The sequence below is a fragment of the Malaclemys terrapin genome, chromosome 7 (assembly GCF_027887155.1).
Source record: "Malaclemys terrapin pileata isolate rMalTer1 chromosome 7, rMalTer1.hap1, whole genome shotgun sequence".
Taxonomy (NCBI): Eukaryota; Metazoa; Chordata; order Testudines; family Emydidae; genus Malaclemys; species Malaclemys terrapin.
Window position 1 is genome coordinate 60,641,257 of NC_071511.1, and position 17,176 is coordinate 60,658,432.

At 47.0% G+C, this 17,176-nt stretch overlaps 2 protein-coding genes across 3 annotated transcripts in view; one reads left to right on the plus strand and one right to left on the minus strand.

Moving 5' to 3' along the window:
- Positions 1 to 17,176, plus strand: part of WDFY4 (WDFY family member 4) — a 238,334-nt gene that overhangs the window by 164,740 nt on the left and 56,418 nt on the right. For both annotated transcript variants that reach the window (XM_054035179.1, XM_054035178.1), the window contains exons 45-47: positions 191 to 311; positions 2,203 to 2,288; positions 3,398 to 3,460. In XM_054035179.1, coding sequence (XP_053891154.1) covers positions 191 to 311; positions 2,203 to 2,288; positions 3,398 to 3,460 — 270 coding nt within the window. The remainder of the gene's footprint in view (positions 1 to 190; positions 312 to 2,202; positions 2,289 to 3,397; positions 3,461 to 17,176) is intronic.
- Positions 7,435 to 14,345, minus strand: LRRC18 (leucine rich repeat containing 18). The gene is made up of 2 exons (XM_054035181.1): positions 14,107 to 14,345; positions 7,435 to 8,410 (listed from the first exon to the last, which is right to left on the minus strand). Exon 2 carries the CDS (start codon positions 8,308 to 8,310, stop codon positions 7,540 to 7,542), a length of 771 nt encoding a protein of 256 aa, XP_053891156.1. The 5' UTR covers positions 8,311 to 8,410; positions 14,107 to 14,345; the 3' UTR covers positions 7,435 to 7,539.

A 17,176-nucleotide genomic window follows, 5' to 3' on the forward strand; every position in this document is an offset into this window, starting at 1 on the left:
TTAGGATACCAAGCTCTGTAGAAACGTACATAAAGCCATTTGTGCATTAATGGAGGGTATCCCAAGACTACGTAGTGGTGGCTGTGTATAGGGTTATGCCTGAGGCTTCCCCCACATCCAGCATGTTTGTTGCAAAGGCCTTGCTTGTTCTTGTCCATCTCAAACACATTTCTGTTTTTACCTCTTTCAGCATCACCGATCCATTTATTTTCAGCTTATGCCACAAAGAGCAGGGCATGGGAGATCAGGCATGTTCCTGTTATGCATACAGTGACATTAAAGAGATACATCTGATGCGCTTTCTTCTACAGGTAGGTGTCAATATGCCATGTTGTTTGGGAAACAGCTGCAAGAAAAGTGATAAAATATGACCAGGAACCAGAGATGACCCCACCTGCCAATAGTGGGGGCAGAGGGGGCAGAGTGAAGGCAGTGGCTTCAGCAGTGTTACTGAGCATGCTCAGTACAAGCCAAACAGCATATCTGGGGGGGGGGGGCATGTGACCCCCATGTACCCCCCGCCACTGCCTCTGCCAGGAACTATTTGCATTATAACCCCTAAGGATTGGACTTTCTCCACCCCCACAGTACTGCTCTTGTCCCCATCTCTGCTTTGCTAGCCGTGGATGTTGGAAACTTCTGTCCCTGCTCGCCAAAGCATTAGCCCTGTTATTCCAGTGTATGACTTCTCAGGAACTGAATCAGTATTACCAGGGGAAAATTGCTATGGAGACGTGTCCCTTATAATTGAGGCCAAGATTTTCAAAAATAGGTGCCTCAAATCAGTCCATTAAATCCTGATTTAAGCTCCTAAACAAGTGGACCCATTTTCAATAGTTCTCAGCTCCCATAGACACCCAAAGAAGGAAAACACAGCTCTGTTGCTCCTACTCTCGTGGGATAACTTTTCAGCTAGAGAACCTGAACCTCTACTAGAACTGAGTGAATAATGGATTTTTCCATTTGGGGGATGACTCAAAAAATATGAAAAAAGAACTGGTTTGGTTCGAACTGAAACAGAATCTTTTGGGAAATTTATTTATTTATTCGGTCAAAATGAAAAAATTAAAAAGTAATTAGAGTAGAACGAATCATTTTGTGTGACCCAAAAATGAATTTTTTCCCCCACTTTTCATTTACTTTCAGGCTGTTTTTCAAGTGTTTTTCACCTATTTCTTTTACTTAGCTACATTTCTCAACAGAACTGCATTCTGTTTCAGAATGTCAATGTTTTATTTTGAAATCATTGAATTTTTTTTCAGACAAAACTTCTAGCCAGATTCAACTCAAATGTAGGAATACTTTTTAGTGCCTCCCATCCCCCAATGCATTTTTTCATAAATTTACTATTCACCAAAAAAAAAAAAATCACTGGCTCCAGTCATTATGGCTGCAACTCCTTTGCCTTTAGTAGAAATACATCAGCGTTGCCCATTCAGTTCAATCTGTTTTAGCCTCGATCTTGCAATGAGAATCCCACCAGAAGTCCTTTCAGAATCAGACCCTTAACTTGCCATAGAGCATTTGTGAGTTGTTTATTACAATCACTGCTTTCCTATCACCTCTTGTCTTATACTTAGATTGTAAGCACTTGGGGCGGGGGCTGTCTGTTCTGTGTGTGTACAGCACCTCGCACAGTGGGCTCGTAGGAGCTATTGCGGTGGAGATAATAAATAGTATTAATGCTTTTACTAGAGCAATTGGATAAAACAAATTGATTTGGCCCAGCATAAATAATAGGTTTATAAACAAATTGTCAATATCATGGGGGTGGGGGGGAGACAGCAACTTTAATCACTAAAAGCTTCACTAAAGAGGAGCATAAAACCCACCCAATTTAGAGGAGATGTCTCATAGGTTTTCCTTTGAGCTTGATTCAGAGTGTAGGGGTGAATTTTCTTGGTAAAAGACCTGTTTTAACTAGTTGATGGGCCAAAGGTTTGGAGTTTGCGTTTGCTTCTTGAACTTTCTCCAGCCCGTTGGATCTTGCATATTGGGCTGGTTATATTGTGAAAGTCACCCCTCGTGGGCTGATTATATTGTGAAAGTCACCCCTTGTGATCCCACCCGCACAGAGCTCATTACAAAATCTGGCCCTTAGTGCTGAAAACCCTGTAAAATTGGGCAAACAATATGTTTCTCTCTGCTATGCTCAGCCCTTGCTCCAGGGGTCTCCACGGTGCAAATGGTTTATCCTTACAGGAGATCGCCTTGGAAATATTCTTCAAAAACGGCTATTCCAAGTTTCTCGTCTTCCATGACAGCGACAGGAATAAAGCCTTTAAGAGGTAATTACTGCTTCAGTCTGGCATATTAGCACCAAGGTCCCAGCAGCTGGTATTGTTTTCCGCTTGTGGCACCATTCCCCTCCATTCACATGTGTCTCCCAAACAGCGACCCTAAGGGTTCACTCTAAAATTGCAGCTCCTGGGTCTTTGGATGGTTCCACTTAAGCAAGAAAAACATAATTTCTCCTGGCCAATGTCATTTTCCCCTTGCTGAGCTGTAATTTTTTTGGAGCATTGCTTATGATTTTTTAGCATTAGGTACATAAGATGAGTTTGGTTCTCTGGCCTTTACTTTAAATCTTTGGCATAAATAGAGCTGACATGACTTTTTAAACAGTGGCACTTTTGTCTAGGAGAGAAGGCTTTTCTTTTATAGCTGCCTTGTCCTGGTGGCGTTTTCCCTTGCTGACGTTAGAGTATAAAGTGGATGATTTGCACATTGCTTTCTATCAGCCACTTTAATTTAACCACGATGGCCGGGCAAAACTGCAACTCTGGTAATAACATTGGGTATAATTTGGCTGTTCTTACCAAGGCGAAACACTCATGATGCAGAAATTCCCAGGTGAAATTCTGTGGCCTAGATTGATCATTATGATCATTTAATCTAGCCGATCATAATGATCCCTTCTGGCCTTAAAATCTATGCATAGGCCCAATGGAACCTTGCCTAAATAACAACTGCAGGTTCTGAACCATTCTTCCTATCTAAATTTACCTTGCTGTTTCAGTTAGATAGGGAAACCTGCTCTAAAATGCTGCATAGTATAGCCATTGGCAATTAACTGGCAGCCAGATTCTACCCCAGAAGCAGCTGCATTTTAGTGATGGATGAAGTGCTTCTTATATTTATTGACTGAATATCAGTTCAAGGCTACGATTCAGGAAGCACTTAAGCTGAAGACCATCCCTATCCAGGACAGCATGTAAGCACCTACTTAACTTTAAACAACATAGCAGATGTCCCATCGATTTGAAGTGCTGTCCTGAATGTAAGGGGTCTCAGTTTGTAAAGGGCTTTGGCATCATTCAGGATTAAACCTCAGTGATTATTACAGGTAATAACCCTTTTAAAGACCATGTTGATTTATTTTCTCGTCTCTGTTTAGATTTTGTTCGTTGCAACCTGTTTTGAAGGCAAAAGGAATAACTGAAGAGTCCCTGAATATAAGGTAATAAGCCGGAATCATTCCCAATCGTTCTGATAGTTGTCTGCAATAAATGTAATTTTTGTTCTACTTTAACAAAGGACACTATAAATCGACATTTTTTGTTCCCTTTAAAACCTATTTTGAGTGTTCAGAGGCATCCCAAAATCTCCCCAAAGCATTTGGCTGTAAAATATCTTCATTACAAAGGCATGAGGGATGCATTAAGTAGCTGTTATCCATAGTTAATTAATAATGATTATCTTCTTAATATGACTTTATTGGTAAACTCTTATGTAGATGGTTAGTGTGGGGAAGAATAGGGAACAGACAGTCAACGACGTGAGGTTAGAGAGCTAATCCATAATGCTGCTGCATAATGGCCTCTTTAGTGGGCAGTTAGAGCAGACAGTGACAGATGTGCCTAGTGCACAGTGATGCTGCAGAACCAACTATAACAGCTTCACAGTAGAGATCCCAATTTGCTGCCCCTTGCCAAGTGGGTTTATTTCCAAGCACAGAGTGATGTGACTGGGTGAGTATTCTGTGCTGATCCTGAATACCTACGTACCCAGAACATCTCTTGAGCTGGATGCCCAAGGAATACTTCCTTAGGCTCTTAATTGGCATCTTCAGTATCTGTAGGTGATCCTCCCATGGGTTGGCAGCTCCTTTTGATTTGGATAAACACTCAGAAGTTTGGATGATTCTCTTAACCCACCAGATTGCTTGGGCTGGAAATCTCCCAGGAAGAGCCACTTCCATTACTTCCTGCTTGCCCTCTTTCCAGGTTCTAATGCGGGTCACTGGGCCCCAGACCATGCAGAGCTTTGTAGACCATAGCAAATGGCTACAGCTATTCCTGAAAGGGAACCGGAAGCTAGTGCAGAGCCATGAGAACAACTCTTTAAGTTTTGGGGGGGTCCCAAATAGTTAACAGTGTTGAGATGTAAATGATCACCAAGGGGCACGAGCATCAGCAGCCCATTGAGATGAGAGAGGTTGCGCCTCTCTGAGCAGTCATCCCTCATCCTTGTCAGGCTCACATAGGTGTCTCCATTGGTTACTCTCAGATCACTGGTTTTAGGTTTACAGTTACAGAGTTACTTTTTTGGACTTGAAAGCTGACACTCCAGAACGAGAAGGTAGCTTAAGACAAGTACCACCAGTCTTGGCCCAGGCTGAGCCCTGTTGGGACTAATATGGGTCTCTGAGAAACCCAAAGAAGATCCTAGAGTCAGTGTGGAGCAGCACATTCCACTCTGTACTGGGCGACTGATATCTCTAGACAGAGTGAAACCACCCAAGGACTGGTGCCGTAGGGATAGATTTATCCTATGTTTACCCAGCACTCATCAATCTGTAATTTTCCAAGCCCTCCTGGATCATGTCTTCATGACCTTTGGGCTGGAGTTGGGCTCACGGGTAGGTGAGAGAGGTATGACTTGTGTTAGGCCTTATCTTTGCTGAGGTTTAAGGAGCCTGATTCTGCCTGTTTTGAATCTTGGAAGCACAGTTGAGCACAAAGGGTTTTTAGTCCCCATAAGGATCTGCCTGAAATGTTATCCCCTTGAGGGGAGAGGACCTCTTCTACATTGTCCCCTCTGAGGAGCGGGGATAGAAGCTTGGGGAGGGCTGGCACAGCTCTCTCTGGGCCACGCTGTAGTGTGAGCTGAGAGACACCAGACTGCACATGCTTAAGTGAAGGATTAGAGAGAACATCCTCCTACCTGGAAATGCCTCTCTTTAGTAAGTGCCTACCTAATCACCTGTTCTGCTCTGGGAACTGAAGGACCAAGAACTCTGTGCGTTCATTGTATCTCCACATGTGCTGGTGTCATTCTTGAGTCGGAGGGTGGGATCCCTCATGAGGAGCACAAATCCTCCCTCCCAGGGGATAGACATGCTGCTTCCACAGCATCCCCAGCCCTTGCTGTCCCAGCCGAGCTGGGGAGTGGGACCAGACTTTCCCTCCCAGCCCCTGCATGATAGTGTAATGAACACTCATCAGATAGCAGTATCGCCTGCTACTCATGCAGCCCACTCCACCTAGGAATCTTGCAGGGCTTTATAAATTATTACACTTTGCGACACCCTGTGAGAAAGGAATAATCATTTTAAATTGGGGAACTGAGGCACAAAGGTGCAGTTTCATGTAGCATATTAAAGTAGTGGAAAGCTGGGAATAGAGCCCAGGAGTCCCCAATCCCAGTCAAGTGCTCTTAACCACTAGACAACACTCCCAGATTTGGGAGTAGAACCTAGGAGTCCCAATTTACTCCCTCCAGAATGGGCTGTTACTAGACTGCTGCGCAGCAACCCCCGCACACACGCACACCATTTTATTCTTCATTTAAATATGTTTAACTCTCTGCCACCTCCCATATGTTGCTGTGGCCCCAGCCAGCACCTTGTCCAAGGTCGGTGCTTAGCTTAGCTGCTTTGATAATCTACTAGTCTAATGCACCTGTATGTCACTGTCTGCCTGCTGTCTGCAGGGTATGCCCTGAAGGTGCAACAAGGAATGCAAATGAATTTGTGTGCAGAGGTGAAAGAGCGTGTGTGTGTGTGTGTGTGTGTGTGTGTGTGTGTGTGTGTGTGTGTGTGAAAGAGAGAGAGAGAGAGAGAGAAACACACCCTGGGGATACTGGGACTGGGGGTGAGATTGTAAATTCACCTGCTGCCACCCCTAGATTGCCAGAGCAAGAGAGGGACCTGGATTATGGGCCCTATACAATGCACCTTAAAAAAGGACCAGAAGCCACTTTGATCTAGAAGGAAGTTATTTCCTGCCCCTCTCTCTCAGGGATGAGGTGAGTCTGTGACAGCTTGGAAGTGAATGGGGGAGGGGGAAGCCAGGCATAGGGGAAATGAGGCCAGTTGTGATGTCTGTGATAAATATTTCAACTCCCTGATACATGGATGCAGCATCCAACACTGAAGCTGGTGGGACCTGCTTTTGTGTCTGAGCAAAGAATGTGGCTCTTTGATTGCACTCAAGGAGACAGAATTGTGTATCATTATACATTGTGTTTCACACCTAAATTACTCCTGGTAGTGTAAAGATCTGACTAGTTTCTGTGTCAGTACTGACCTCTGCTGGACAGAACTGAAACTGTGTCATAGGCCCTGTACTGATAACAGCTAATGAAGATTCTCCTTTAGATGCAGCTTTTGGGGCATGTGCTATGGCAACAGGAGGGTCTGAGGTTTATCCCTGCTGGACCCAAGTGCTATTCATTGGGGAGATTTTCCACAGCCCAGATCCCCAGGAAGATTCAAGGGGCTGTCTTGTGCAGCAGAGTGTCACCTGTATTGTTCCTAAAGAGAAAGATTTGTGACACTTTCACATGATAGGCTTGCCCACTCTGCTTTCCCCTCAGCCCTACAAAGTCCCTGCCCCCAGAAGATAGATGGAGTGGGACTACAAAGAATCCAACTTTGCCTGCACTCTCAAGAAGTAAGATGCTAGGAAGATTTCTCCATTCACAATGATCTTGTACAAAACTGGTAGATACTGGGCCAGATCCTGGAGATCAGTCCTTCTGCCCAATACAGCTCAGGGCCATAAAGGAAGCTTTGAGCAATCTTTATGCCTGTCTGGCCTAGGGTTCTCCAAGTCATGCCAACTGGTCACAGCCCTCCAGGGGACTGAGGGCAGTTGGTGATAGGCTTGATGGAGCAGTTTCCTGGCCCTGATGGGTGGGGGAAGAAGGGTTGCAGGATCCCTGTGCCACTTGGAGGTTTAATTACACTGCGGAAATCCCCAGGCAGCTGGTTCCTGCTTCATTCTGCTGGAGCAGCTCAAAGCAGGTGGGACAGGAGTCAGGATCTGGCCCATGGTGTCTCCTGGTAAATAAAAGTCAGGAACCAAGCATGCCCTTTCACCTTTATTTTTCTGCACTTCTATTGCTTTGGGGCCCATTCACTGGTTTAGGAGAAACAGCAGGTCCTCTCCACCTAACACCGAGCAAACCCTTAAATGAAGAGAACTGCGGTGAGGGGAAGAGCTGTTTATTGGTTTGGGCTGGATGCTGTAAGAGTCGGATGGACAGACTCTGTGTGACACTGCCACCTTGGTGTGACCCGTGGAAGCTGCCTCTTCATCGCCACTCTGCTTGGTTATCCTTTGCTGTGGAGTTGGGCGTCATGAGGGAAGAAAAGTTTGGCTTCCTCAGAGAGGTGGGCACCGCGTTCTTCAGCTTGTTCAGCTTGTCCCTCTCCTCCTGGCACTTCTTCAGACAGGGGCCACACAGATCTTTCTCATCCACCAAGTACAGGGCTTCGATGCGCTTGATGGTGTCAATTAACAGTTCCTCCTCTGTTGGCTGGGGGAAGGGGTTCCTCTTCACGTTCATCTTCTTGAGCTTGGGGAGCTTTGCCACACTATTGGGGATGGTTGTCAGGTAGTTGTCAAAGAGGCCCACTTCCTGGAGCTCCTTCAGAGCCCCAAGGGTGGTGGGGAGGTTGTCGATCTGGTTCAAGCCCAGGTTGAGGGTGCGCAGGTTCTTCAGCTGGCTCAGCTCCACTGGCAGGCTCTTGGTGGTCAGCTTGTTGTTGCAGATGTTGAGGTAGAAGAGGTTCTGGAGCATGCCGATCGTCTCCGGCAGCCTCTCGATCTGGTTGCTGTGCAAGTCCAGCCAGCGCAGGTTTTGGAACTTCTCGATGAAGTCTGGGATTTTCTTGATCATGTTCCTGCTCAGATCCAGCTCGTCCACGTCAGCCAGCTTGAGGATGCACTTGGGGAAGGTGGTGATGCCCATCTTGCTCAGGTCAAGGCGGCGTTTCCCATCAAATGTGATCTTGATGGAGTTTTTGGCGACTTTCAAGGTGACTTTTTTCCCTTTGGGGCCTTTTGCTTTCCCCTTGGCCATTTTTCCGCTGGGGAAGAGAAGTGCGTCAGATTATGTCAGCAAGGAGTATTCAGATGGAGGGGCCCAAGTGAAATCTTCTGAGGTTGCTTGCTGTTAAACCCTGGTTCGGAATAAAAAGTGACCTCGTTAGAAGTTAACACATGACCACTTTAAGGACTCTTTAAAGTCACAACATTTCCTTTAGGGGCATGAGTTCTCCACTTGGAGGGCATGATTCCCAGGGGTGTCATACATAGGTGTCGGGGTCATGACCCAGTGCAGAAGAGGTTTTGAATCACTGGTCTGTGGTGTCCCAGGGTTTTAGTGATGGAGTATGGGGACTCTGGAGCCTTTCACCACTAGGGTGCTGGTTTCAGTCCAGCCTGTGCTGATAGGGGATAAAAATGATTGCCACCCATTAGCTCTTTGGTGGCCTGTGTGAAATAAGTGGTGGGCCTCAGTCCAGCCCCCAGGGGGCACTTGTTCACCTCACAAAAACACATCATCCCAAAAGATATTAATTAGATCAGACGCTTTGGAGACCAACTGGCCATACTCCTTAGAGAGCAAGTGTGTAGCTGCGCCCTCTTCCCTCGGTGCAGCCTGGTTACACAGGCTGGGCAGAGGGACCAGGATTGGGCCCTAGGCCCCCGTTCAGCAAAGTACTTATGTACTTTAGGCAAGTGCTTAAGAGCTTTGCCAAATTGGGCTTTGAGTCATCGTCAAAGTAAACATAATAACAGAGCTAAATCTGGCGCTATTTTGTACACCTTCCTGTTTCCATTGACTTTAACAGTGCTACAGCCAACGTAAGTCTAGACACAATTTGATCTAATGCTTTACAATGAAATTGTTACCTTGGGACCATAAAAGAGTCTTTTAAAGAAAAGAATGTCTCTGTTCCCTAAACAGCACCCGCAGCTGCCCTTCTTGTATGCAGAGAGATGGCACTGCCCAGCAGGGATGCTGCAGGTAGAGCGTACCCCTAGGGAGCACAGGATAGAGTGTCCCAGCAGATCAAAATGCTTTGAGATCAGCTGAGAGGTGATGCTACAGAAGGGCAACAGGAAAGGCTATAAAACCCTTATAAGTCCTGATCCAATGCCCATTGGAGTCAATGGAAACCTTGGCTGTACCTATTGTGACACTGGTGGGCAGATTTTCCAAAGACCTCTCCACCCAGATACTATGGTGATGGTCGGCGGTATAAAACACTAAGGCAGAACATCCAATCTACCTCCAATTGTGGAGCGCTTCTGAAAATCCAGCCCATAATAAAGGTCAGGGCTTTGCTGAATGGAGGCCTAGGTGGCTAATAATACACTGCAATCGCAGGGATGTCATTAGTAGGTCAGGTCATCAAAGGTAACTAACAATACACATCAGCAGTAAAAGAAATAGGAGAATTCATTGGCAAGGAGCGACAGTGACTGTAGCTGCTGGGGAGCTGAGAGGAGCACAGGTTACAGCTGGCTAATCTCCAGCTGATCCGGGTGCTCCCACGTTTAATTGTAAAGAGTCAAATCACGGCTTTGATGAATGATTGTTTGGGAAGCAATATGGATTTGTCTACAATACACTTCTCCATTAGAAAGGCTTCATTACAAACCCTTCAGGCTTTTTGGCTACTCATTAATCATGTGCAAGTACATCAAGAGGGAGCTCAGACTGGAGATAAGACATATCGGCTCCTTTCAATTATATGCCGTAGCCCAAAACAATGCAAAGGCAGGGTATCTGCGCCAGTCACCCGCGCCCTGCCAGGCCTTCAGAAGTGAGACAGACTCTTCAGGAAGTTCGGGAAACAGCACTGGGTTTCAATCTTGCTGAGAGCTGAATGCATCTTTCAACCACTTTTATTTTTAATATTGTTAGATAGATTTCAGTGCCTTTATCAGTCTAGCCCCATACACACCCATCACTCTATCCATCTATTGTGCTTCTCTACCACGGTAGTCTTTACTGCATTGATCTTTACCCACCCCTGTGAGCTAAGGCAGGGCTGTTATCACCATTGTACAGATGGGGAACCGAGACACAGAGAGACTAGGGGACTTGCCCAAGGTCACACAGGAAGTCAACGGCAGGGCAGGGACTTAAACTCTGGTCTCCCATATCCCAGCAATCAAAGTGTATGTATTGGTGTTAGCCCAGGAGGGAGGGGGTGGAGTTAATCTCCAAGGGGAACAAGGGATGATGTCAGGATAACCACAATGAGCCATGTTCATCGCTAGTGACACTCCACTGACTGTAGGGGATGAATTTTGGCCTCATCCTTCCCTGTGTTACTCATAACACCTCAGAGTCCAAGCTCGGCCCAAGCTGCACTGTCCTGGGGAGAGGCTAGGAGGGGGAGGTACCAGGACCCTGGATGCTCTAGGAGGGGGACTTTCAAGTTGACCTTTCAAGTTTCCCTCAAATTATCCCCTCAAGGGTGAGGGCTTCCAGGGCCCCAGAGAAGGCAGGCAGTGTGGCTTCCCAACCCAGCTGATCCTTAGGGGCTGTGGAGAAGGGGTCACCCAGGATCCTGGGTAGGATGTCAGTGCTGTCGCTATGGTATCCTTCCCCAACCCCCATGGCAAAGCCCTCACTATGGCTGTGCAGTAGGGTATTAGCAAGTCAGCCAAGGACGAACCTGCCCCTCTAGGGCTGGGCCTCCATTCCCATTTTGATTTCCAATAAGACAGGCCTGTGTCCTTACTGCACTGTGATGGCGAGGGGTTTTACACTGCTGCCCCCTCATACTAGGAAACTGCCTGGCTGTCTGAGCAGAGGAGAGTTTTGTGGAGCTGCCCTGGAGGCATCGCTCTGTTGCACCATCACGGAAGTAGCTGGAGGGTGCCCAAAAGAGAGGAAGGAGAGAGGCTGATGCTGCCCTCAGTGACAGCTGTTTGCTGACATCTGTGATGTTACATAGACATTGCTACAGGTAGGGTCTGGCCCCCAGACTAATTCAGCCTGAACGCTGCTCCTGACAATAAGAGATTTTAACAGCCAAACCCGATTCCTGTAAGGAATTAGGGCAAAATCCCCTCCTGACTGTGCAGGGGGAGCAGTGCCAGCCACATGGGAGATCTCCGAGCCTCCTGCTAGCACAAGACAGGTTCAATCAGTGCTGTGTGTGGCAGGGCCCACCTTAGACTGCAATGAAAGATGCATCCGCGCTGGGCAGCTAGCCACTCCCCTCAGGCACAGCCTGTGGACTCTGCTGCAGAGTTCTGTGCTAGTGTTCTCTTGGACTCCAGGTTCCAGTCCCACCCAGGCGAAGAGGCTCTCTGTACCCCCGCCCCTTGTCATTAATGCTGGTTGACTAGAGCAGGAGTTAGTGGGTGCTATCCATACTTGGGAACAGTAGAGGGAACTAGAGTGAGGAAAGCAAGGCGGCTGGGGCTGTTACTTGAATAATGAATCCAGTTTAACCCTTCTGGATGCCTGTGCATCGATGCCCTTGGCTGGGTCATTTGTAGGGATTGAATTTGTGACCTTTGGGGGCTGGATGCCTAAGCCTCTCTTGCTCAAGATAAAGAACCAGCTGCATTCGCTGGAAGGCAGCAACTGACTCATAAACCGCATTGTGTGATTCGGGGCGGGACAAAGACACACACTGGGTTAACGTGGATAGTACTCGGGTTCAGATTTGTAAAGGTATTTAGGTGCCTATCTGCATCTTTAGGCATCTTAAAAAATATGGCCCATCATTGCTTCAATCAAAAGGCAATATGCCCCCTCCTCCTCCTGCGTGCATCCCCACCACAGGATCTAGCTCCAGGGAGCATCTGGAATCTCTGAGAGATGTTTCCTTTGTAGTAACGTAATGGCTGGGTTTCATACTTATAACAACTGTGATTTCCGAGCCCGCCAACAAGGCTGAGCATTAGAGCTCTTCCGAAGTTCTGGGGTGAGGAGGCAGCCCAAATGGGATGGAAAGCTTTCCTCTCCGCACGATGGTAAACTAATTAGCAGCCTTTCACAGGTCTGCGGTTGGAGATAATGGGAGCTTGTTTAGCCACGTCTGGGTCTGGTTCGAGCTGAATAAAAGGGCTCCAACTCCTTAGCTATTGACATTAAAAATTCAGGAATGGCAGGGGACAGCCAGCGGTGGCTGTTAATTATAAATATTCGATATCACAATTACACTCCCGGGGAGGAGCTGGAGAGTTCAGGCTGGAGACTCATGCCCTGCCACCTGAACAAAGAATCGGGAACACAATGGAACTTTTTTTTAGCAAACTTACTTTCTTTGATCATCCTTTGTGTTCTCCCTCTGAGTTAATGTGGAACCTGGGCCTAGGCAGCACTGCTGGAGGTGCTGACTTGCCAACGAAGCTCCTTACCATAAACCCCCTTTTATCCATACTCCCTGGCTAGATTGGGCCTTTAAGGCACAGGGCTGAGTGGCAGATGGTGCGAAGCTGTGCTGCCTAGGAGTGTCAAACCTATCTCCCCGTTGTTGCATGCAGAACAATGGTGCGCAGGATGCACCCAATGCATAAGGTCTATTTAGATAAGAACCTTGACTCTGCCTCCTTTGGGGTGGTGCAAAAGGGAAAAGGCCTTATGCTCCCTGAAGCATTCGGACTATGATTCTGATTGATTGGCTCCCATGAAGGGTGTGTAATGGGACTCCTTGTTCCTTCCCAGCCCCTACACACCTGTGCAGGGCCAGGTATATGACATAGCTGCTTATTCCCCTCTGATGGGTGAGAGGGAGCTGAACCGTCCCCAGCCACCAGGAGAATGCAGATCCTCTCTTGGTCCTGACACTCTCTGTGCTGCCCCGTCCCTAGTCTCCCCTTTCTCAGCAAAACACTCGGGGGATCAGCCCCTCTGCCCAGTCACCTTCCGCACAGTACTTCGTAGAGGTCTCCCCACTTAAGAGTCTCCTCCTGCATCAGGCTCCCTGAGCCTAGTGCTGACTTGGTCCCTGGAGCTCGCTCAATAAACGCGCTCTCTCTGGCTGCGGCAGTAACTTCTCCTCTACACCAAGACTCCTTCATCTCCCACAAGTCCCGTGGGGTGCATTTCTGCTCCCTGCCCCTCGCGCCGCCTTTGACCTTAGCTACCACTTGACCCTGCTTAGGCTCACTCAACTGTACATATCTTTCAAGGCCTTTAAGGATTCCTTCCTTTCCATCTTCTTTGGTCTCTTCCCATCCCCCTTCCTGTGCTGATTTTAGTTCATCTCCTTGGGGCAGATGATAACTGGATCACATGGCTGGCGCTACGTAAATAATAGCCATACAGGTACGGAGCCCATGGGTAAATCTTTCCCTTTCGTGTGCTGTAACTTAGACTTGCCAAATACAAGAGATCAGCTACTGAGCTACCCATTCTCTAGAAATCTGGTGGCTCAGAGCTACCTTTTGTTTGCTTTGTGCCTAGACACTACAGTGACTGGGCCTATAGACTGACCTGAGATTGATACTGGATCAAAAGCCAAACCAGGTGCCGTTTGTTTTTTGCATTATGCTCTTTGTGCCCTAGCTGGCAGGTACTGCAAATCATAGTAGGATTCATTTTCCTGCTTACTGTTTCTTGTTGTCGGCTACAATTTAAGATGAAGGAGAGATTAATTCACTGACTCTCTTAAACACGGTTTCTGCTAACAGAGACTGGCTTAGATTAAATGGATCCTGTTAGCAAGCAGGAACTGCAGCTCCCTTTAAATTCCCTTAATTTTCCACACTGCTTCAGAACAACCCTGTTAACCTGCAGCACAAACACTGACAGCCCCCCCCCCCCCAAAGTAAAGAATATTTCATCTAAACAAGTCTCTGGAATTGCAACGGTGCTATATAGAGCTGTATGAGATCTTACCGGCACCTAGGAAGCATCTACACCAGACGCGTACACATCGCTAGCTGCCTGCTTTGTCTGTGCAGCAGAATGAGCTTCCATGCTCTGTCAGTGTGCAGTTGTCTTCTATCTAGTCTTCTCTGAATAGTGAATTAGTCCTTCTCCTAGTTTGTAAATAAAACCCCAATGTGCAGGGGAAGCCTGGCCAGATTTGCTTTTCGCAGGCCTGCAAATTCTAAAGTCCGACTTCCTTTTTTTTAAACGGCAACCTTTCAAGAAATCATTGTTTGTGTGTGTGTGGGGGGGGGGGGGGGGAAGTGTTCGTAGGACTTACCCAGCTACAGTGTCACCCTATTCAACTCTCCTTCCACAGCCTGTGAAACTTTTGTTCCTAAGCAACCGGAATCCCAGGTCCTTGGAGATCATTAGCATAATGTTTTGTTCCAACATGCAGGTTCAGACGAGAGCCGGAAAGGACTCAGCGGCATGCAGGTCCTGGAAATGTTAGATTTGGATTTATGCAAAGAAGGAGACCATTGCAACTGGGTTAGGAAAGGAGAAGGGGATCGAACTGTTTGCTAGCTGGGTGCGTTAGCTGTGAGTTTCAGTTATTTGGCCATTTCATCGGACCCTGCTGTAGTGCAGGTGGGAGGTGTTTGCTATGTGTAGTTCTGATCTTACGCTATCATCCCCTATGTTGATCCATGGCAACCCAGCTAGGCGAGTAGATACAGCAGGGAGTAGACATGGCACAGAAAATGACCACAAAGTAACCTCAATGCTGCAGCAGTTGGTATGAGCTGCCGTCTGTATATAGTTGCCTCTGATCTCCTCAGAACGGAGTTATTCATTCCACCATGCCTCCCTGGGGGAGCTTTTCTTGTTATGACGTGTGAATTTACCATAATTCTTCTCTTAGGCCTAGGGTAACAAGCTTTTGCTTTCCATGGCTGGGTATGATGGCTTCAAAGTGGAACCAAGAAATCACTGGGGAAAAGAAATAGCTCTGATTTAAATATGTTGTTGAAGGGGCTGCTGGAGGTGCTGTCTTTCACATGTGGTGTAAAACCAGGGAACTGTTTGAAACATTTGTGGTCATTAAAGATCCCAGGATGGTTTGGGCATGAAAAGGTTTAGTGTTAACACTGGTGTGCTTGCCAGGTTCCAGCACTGGTGAATATAGTCTGCCTACATCCCACTGCTAGTTACAGTATACACAGTATACTTGACTGCCTGTGCTTCTCTGCACTGTGGCTGGATGCTACATTTCAGTAGTGGAAAAGGTACCCCTGTGCATGTATAAGTTTGTAAAAGGACTGTGGTGTCAAAGGCATTCTGTAAATATAAGATATATTTTTGTACCACTCAAGGGTCTCAGCACAGTCTGACCAAAATGAGTTAAGCCTCACCACAGTCTTGTGAGGAGGGGCGATAGCATGAGCCTCATTTTGTGAAGAGGTAAACTGAGGCACAGAGCAGTCATTATCCAACTCAGGAATACAGCCACAGTCTTGTCACCTATCAAATAGGGATGATATTTCCCTAACTCTCAGGGAAGGGTTGGGAGGCTAAATTGACTGATGTTCATAAAGCACTATAAGATACTCAGGTGAAAGGTGCTACAAAAGTTCAAGCTTTTAAATTCTTATTCTTATTATTTACATATTTCATATTTTCCCACCATCGTTGGAGTGGTGGAAGAAAAAGGTCTGTTCGTAGAGTATTTTCAGCCCAATGCGGAGCAGGTAAATACTGGAAATTCCTCAAGGAAGCTGCTGCTTATGAGAATTCCTGCCCTGTTTTGCAGACTTTAGAACTTCAGATAGTTGAGTAAAAACAGCAGGAGTGAAATCCTGGCCCTACTGAAATCAGTGGGAGTTTTGCCATTGACTTCAGTAAGGGCAGAATTTTACCCCAGGGCTTTGATGAAACCTTTTGAGCTTTACCCATCGCTAATGCACAGAACACTCTGGCTGGCTATTATTAATGGAGATATCCTATCTCCTAGAACAGGAAGGGACCTTGAAAGGTCATCAAGTCCAGGCCCCTGCCTTCACTAGCAGGACCAAGTACTGATTTTGCCCCAGATCCCTAAATGGCCCCCTCAAGGATTGAACTCATAACCCTGGGTGTAACAGGCTGTAACTAGAGTGAGGCCACAGGCTGATCTTCGTCGGATAGGGATTAATTAATCACTCCATGGATGGCCCAGGTAAAGGTAAATCATCATGAGCACACATACATGGTGCTCAGATATTACAGTGATTAGCACCCTAGAAATAGCATACAGTAGATGGACACTTCTGTTGAATCCAGGTAAACTCACCCCCTCAGAAAAGTTCATGTCCCCCTTTCCTTTTTGGCACTAGCCCTGGATTTTGTTTTAAGTGCACTCACTGCTCTGTGGTAGCTGATGATGATCTACCTCAGCCTGCGCTGTGTTAGCTGGGGAGATGTTGGCTGGAGGCACGTTGTTTGATGAAAGATGGTCAGGGAAGTGGGAGGAATTGTCTTAACCATCCCAGGCCTGTGGCCAATATTCTATCCTCTGTGAGTCATCATGTTCTGGCACAGAATTCCAGAATCTTTGAGACTGGGAGGGGCTATCAAGTCTAGCCCGCGACATCCCAATAGGATATGCCTGAGATGGGACTATCTAGACTTACCCTTGAATACCTCCATGAGCATGGCTGACTCCTCAATCTCTTTAAATTTTGCAGCAACCACTTAGAACTGTGTGACACCAGCAGAGGTCTAAGTAGCCCCCGGAGAATCCCCATTAGCTGTTAGGACTATAGGGCCTGTGACACACAGCTCAACAGTTCTGTTTCCATCCATTAGAGGGCAGTGGCATACCTATGTAAATATATGTACACTTGGCCAATTTATTGCAATATCTAATATTTTAATCTCCCCCATAGAGTGGTGCCTCTTTAAAACTCTGAAGGACTGAGGGGTGCAGCAAGTTCATACGTTGCAGAACTCCTTCAGAATTCCCCACCAACGGGTTCGCCATGGACCCTCAATTAATGCCAGCAGCCTGGGCACCACTGCCAACTCATCCACCCCTACGAGAAGCAGGTTGATCCAA

Excerpts from the sequence above, each read along its gene's own strand:
- LRRC18 (XM_054035181.1), bottom strand. The coding sequence starts at position 8,310 with ATGGCCAAGGGGAAAGCAAAAGGCCCCAAAGGGAAAAAAGTCACCTTG.